This window comes from Echinococcus granulosus (assembly GCF_000524195.1).
Source record: "Echinococcus granulosus chromosome Unknown EG_S00069, whole genome shotgun sequence".
Classification (NCBI taxonomy): Eukaryota; Metazoa; Platyhelminthes; class Cestoda; order Cyclophyllidea; family Taeniidae; genus Echinococcus; species Echinococcus granulosus.
The window spans coordinates 372,381-376,983 of NW_020170449.1; the positions used below are offsets into that span (position 1 = coordinate 372,381).

General features: G+C 41.6%; 1 protein-coding gene across 1 annotated transcript; it reads left to right on the plus strand. All coding sequences in view use genetic code 11, as the record gives it.

The window, feature by feature from the left end:
* Window positions 1–121: 121 nt before the first annotated feature.
* EGR_07092 (hypothetical protein) lies at window positions 122–4,185 on the plus strand (the record flags this gene model as incomplete). The annotated part of the gene is made up of 2 exons (XM_024496341.1): window positions 122–181; window positions 4,036–4,185. The coding sequence occupies 2 exons, from the start codon at window positions 122–124 to the stop codon at window positions 4,183–4,185; spliced, it is 210 nt and encodes a 69-aa protein (XP_024349268.1).
* Window positions 4,186–4,603: the final 418 nt, after the last annotated feature.

A 4,603-nucleotide genomic window follows, 5' to 3' on the forward strand; every position in this document is an offset into this window, starting at 1 on the left:
TAGCGCGAAAACAACTATCCTCACCTCAGCTCAGGCCTCCTGCGTGGGTCATTTACAGGCGAGATTAAATTCGTTTGGCCGGTGGATGACCTCTTGAACCACGGTTTGTCAGTAATGCAACATGACTGCAGGGCCTGCGTTGTTGCAGTCAACAACAGGAACCCCGTTCGCTGATCGCAAGGTACATACTTCGAATGGTTTACAACGTACTGGTGCATGCAAATTAAAAATCTTGCAAAGCAAAACGGAAATGACAGCTTTTGATGTAAAAGAAATGGAAAATTGCTCATTTCCTGAAAAGCTAAAAAGGAGGAATTAGGAATCGCGACCAGTTCTCCTGACCTTAGTGCCATTTAAGAGGTCCCTGGAGAAATGCATTTACACTTATTTCAGCAATATATAGATGTTAATAAAAACGCATTAATCTTGTTTCTTTTACGCCTGTCAACCTGTTTTGGTGTGGAAAAGGAAAATTTAATAAAGGTCAAAAGTGACAAGGCGATTTGTTACACGAGTCGTCATGTTACTTTCCGATTAGTTAAACCAAACTGCATTATTTGTGACTTTATGAATAAAAAAGTCTACGGCAAATAGTTCTCATTTATAGTTTGAATTTTTCCTGTAGAAAACTTCAAGTAACTCTTAAGAATCAGCAAGAGGAACGACTCAATACTGAAACTATATAAGTAGTATATTCTAAAAAGGCCAATTTTGCTATTCTTCTCTAAAGTTTTTCGCCTATCACTGACAAATTTTCATGAGCTGAGTCACACTCGGAAATATTGTCCCTCAAGGGTTCTAAATATACTAACTGGCTCTCACTAGTATTTTCCACCAAATCTCACTTGTTTTTTGTTCAAAATAAGGCCGAAAGTAGTTGAATTCCTACAACTTAGATAATTCAATCGCCTTATCTTTTTAGCGAAATACGCTTGCTAGCAGGTCAATTCATTCATAAAAAGGAGTTTTTGAGTAATTTCTTCGAAAATGACAAAAGGACTGCAGCATTGTCAGTTGAAAGCGAAAGCTTTTATCAGCTTCCAAACTTACGCGGTTTTAGCAGGGTTTACTAAGCAATCTGCATTTTTCCAGGCCAACTTAAAAACATGCCAACAAAAATGGCTCGGTCTGATTAAATTTAGTGTCTGGTCTTATTCCACGATGATTTTGTCAAAAACTCTTATTAGGCAGAGATTTCACTGATTACCACAACCAAATGTAAACGCGCAGGAGACATCCAGTAACTGTGTTAGTTGAGATTCAATGGCGTAAAGATTCAAAATTCGAGTAGACAGAAGCAAAATAAGAGATTGTACTAGTCTCTTTATTAAATTTGTCAAATATCACTTTGTTTTCCTGCGAAATTAATCTAAAATGCGCAGGGAAGAAGATAAGTGCGCTGTAAGCGGTCTTTTCAATGTGCAGGTCGCGGGTATGCGGGTTTCTAAAAATGATGTGAATTTGACATTTTTGATTAGTGCGAAAAAGAGAAAACAGCAAAAAACACCGAATCCCTAACAAATTAAGTTAATATATTCGCAAAGTTAATTAGTTCCTCGCTAAGAAAAGTGAGTAAATATTAAAAGAACGGCTTGTCGGTAAAGAACTGATCATCTCATGAACAAACAGCTGTTGTGTTCTTTCGTCAGAATGTAAATTGAATGTCAGGTTCGACATTTATTAATTCTTCTTCCTCTTCAGGCACACGAGTAGTCAACTGTCATTGCACATCCTTTGGCACTGGACATTAACTTGTCCGCCCTTCTCTTTGCCACAGAATCCTCCCAAAAGTGGGCATTTTAACCCAAGTGGAGTCAGTAGCACACCATATTGTATCTGGATTCGCGTATTGTTCTCCTCCAAGCAGTCGTTTTTCTCCGTTATTGGGCACAGGGTGGTTGGTTATGGACCAAAATGCCTCCTTAACTCAAAATTTTGGCACCGTTTTATGTACAAAAGGGAACACTTCTGTCCTTGTTCCATCCAACTCACAGCAACCGCTTGTCCACATGAAAGAGGGGAATTCGTCCACTGAAAATTTCACCTTGACTACGTAGACCCACTGATATTGAAGCCCTTAGCAAATTCATTTCCAAGGAACTGATGCTCTGACCTGTAGGGCGAATTTTGTTCCAGTTTAGAAAGCGCTCAGTCATATCTTTGTCCATCTTTGATGATCTTCAATCTTTTATGAACTTCAAATACAAGCAAATTTAATAGCTCACAGTAACACCTGTTAGTTTGACGACAACTATTAGGGTGTCGCTTGTCTGATTCGTTAAAATGATGCATTTTTTACCCCGTTCGAGTGCACTGTATCCCCATAGGCCTCCTTGAAGACGAGAGAAGGCACAATACACGGGCAGAATCTACATTGTCTACTTAAGGAAGGGATCAGGGCAATTGGCACTGCCCGAAGACCAGGCCGCCCGGCTGAGACTACCACGAAGGGATCTGTACTTGCGTTCCGTATAGGAACGTGCTGGCCGTCACGTTTGTCCATCAATAGTCAAAGGAGCACTGGCCTGAAAGCAGAGTTGCGTAAAAAGGAGGGAATTTAATATAATTCCGTGGGGATAGTTTTGTGTATGTTCCAACTTGTCACATTTTTCCAACTTCAGTGCCCTACGCTTTATCCAACTAGTAGAAAACTGTAAGAGGTATCAAGTGCTTGCTTAAAGAATGGGCAGCTCCGTAACAGACTAATCCAGATGATTCCCGGCCAGCGTCGCTACAGTTGTCAAAATTATTTCTGCAGATCATGGGACTGGGGTTTTTTATTAGATGGTAGACGTCATTTTAGACCTTCTGTTGGGGGTCATCACAGATTACCCCATCCATAGCATTTGCGCTTATTCATCCGTCCAGCTAAAATTTATCACCTAACAGTTAAAATTAAAGTAAATATTCTCCAAGATCAGCTTTGCTATCCGCTGCCACCAATGTAGTGCTTTGAGACTTCCTTGAAGACGAAGGAATGCATGATACTCATTCCGAGTCTGTATCGCCGACGTACAGAAGATCCGGGTGTTCACCGGCATGGCCTGAATGCCAGCCCACTAGGCGAATGCAGTTAAGGCTCTCTTTACCGAAACCGACAATTAAACAAATAGCCAACGATTTACTACTCATGAGAGAAACAGGAATTTGCAGATTCAAGCACATCGAAGACCATACCGTCTTAGTCGCAATTACAGCCATTGAAATGCAGATCCTGTGGGACTGCTTATCCTACTTTTTTGTTGTCCATGACATTTAGCATTTGCTACTTTATAAAGGGCATAAATGGGCGGGCGAGTTAACACTCAGTGTGGAGCCGGAGAGCGCCATAATTTTGCATTGTCTGCATAACCAGTTTATGGCGGTCTTCTGCAATTGGAACAGTAAGGCAAGATGCATTGGGAAAGGCGGTGGGAAGGTTAATGTGTGAGAGATTGATAAAAAATTAAAAAGGAGTACATACGGAACATATTCGCGTGACTATAATTCACCAGGTATGGATATAAAAGTGCCTTTGTAAATCTCTCTGATTAAAACAAATCCTAAGATCGTGCAAACAAAAGATCAAAGTCTTGTGAATCCGCCTCAATGGCCAAAATATACAAAAATTAAGCCTTTTTGGAAATTCTTCAAACCTTGGCCGGTTTTCCAGTGATTTAGAAATTCACTTAAGGAATGAAAACAGGTCCTTCACTGAAATCACGTTTTTATGGAACAATAGAATATTTTGGAGGTAGAAGGTCGGTTGCCACAAATTGAAGAGGATCAGATAGTAAACATGACGAGGATAATAAGGTTAAGGACAGAGAGAAAGTGAATTGCAAATGTAGCTAGAGGGTTTTAAAAGCATTCTACTATGGTGTGAAAAAAAACGGCATGATAAAAGTGCGTAAGGGGCATTCAACCATGACCCAGTGATCGCTTTGGGGTGGAATAAGTTCTTTTCTTATGTATCGCTTTGGCCGTCCCTGCGTCCCCCATTCACTTTTTAAGCTGCCCGTTTGACCGTGAAAAGGCAGACATTTCCCTTCCCAGGGGAGTTCGCCACCAAGCAGTGGTGGTGGACACCAAGTATCCTCCTCTCGTACTCTTACTCCGTCACTCCTATTTCTCTACTGCTGTTCCACTCCTAATGCCACCGCCACCGCTACTGTCACTTCGGCTGCACTAGCAGTGTGGAAATGAATTGCCAACGAAGGACAGGGCCACAATCACCACACTCACCCATTTGGTAATGGGAGAGGAAGTTCTCGATCACACGAATCCTCTTCTGGCCCAACGACGCAGGCAACTTCATCTGCAATGAAGGGAAAAGGGATGCCACGCATTAATCCACTTTGTCCACACACTTCCTACCAATCACTCATCAGTCAGTCACTCGTCTGTCTATCTGTTCTTGCATCTAGCCAAAGCATACTGTGGGAGGGCACAACTGCCCTCACTTTGGCCAAGAAAACTGTTGACAGTGCACCTCTCCACTCTACTGTACTGTACTGTGCTGTTCTACAGTGTGACATGGTACAGAACAGTACATTCAATGGAGCAAACCTCTTCCCGTACATCACCGCAATTCGCACAACACTGACAGTTTCAAATCAGACCC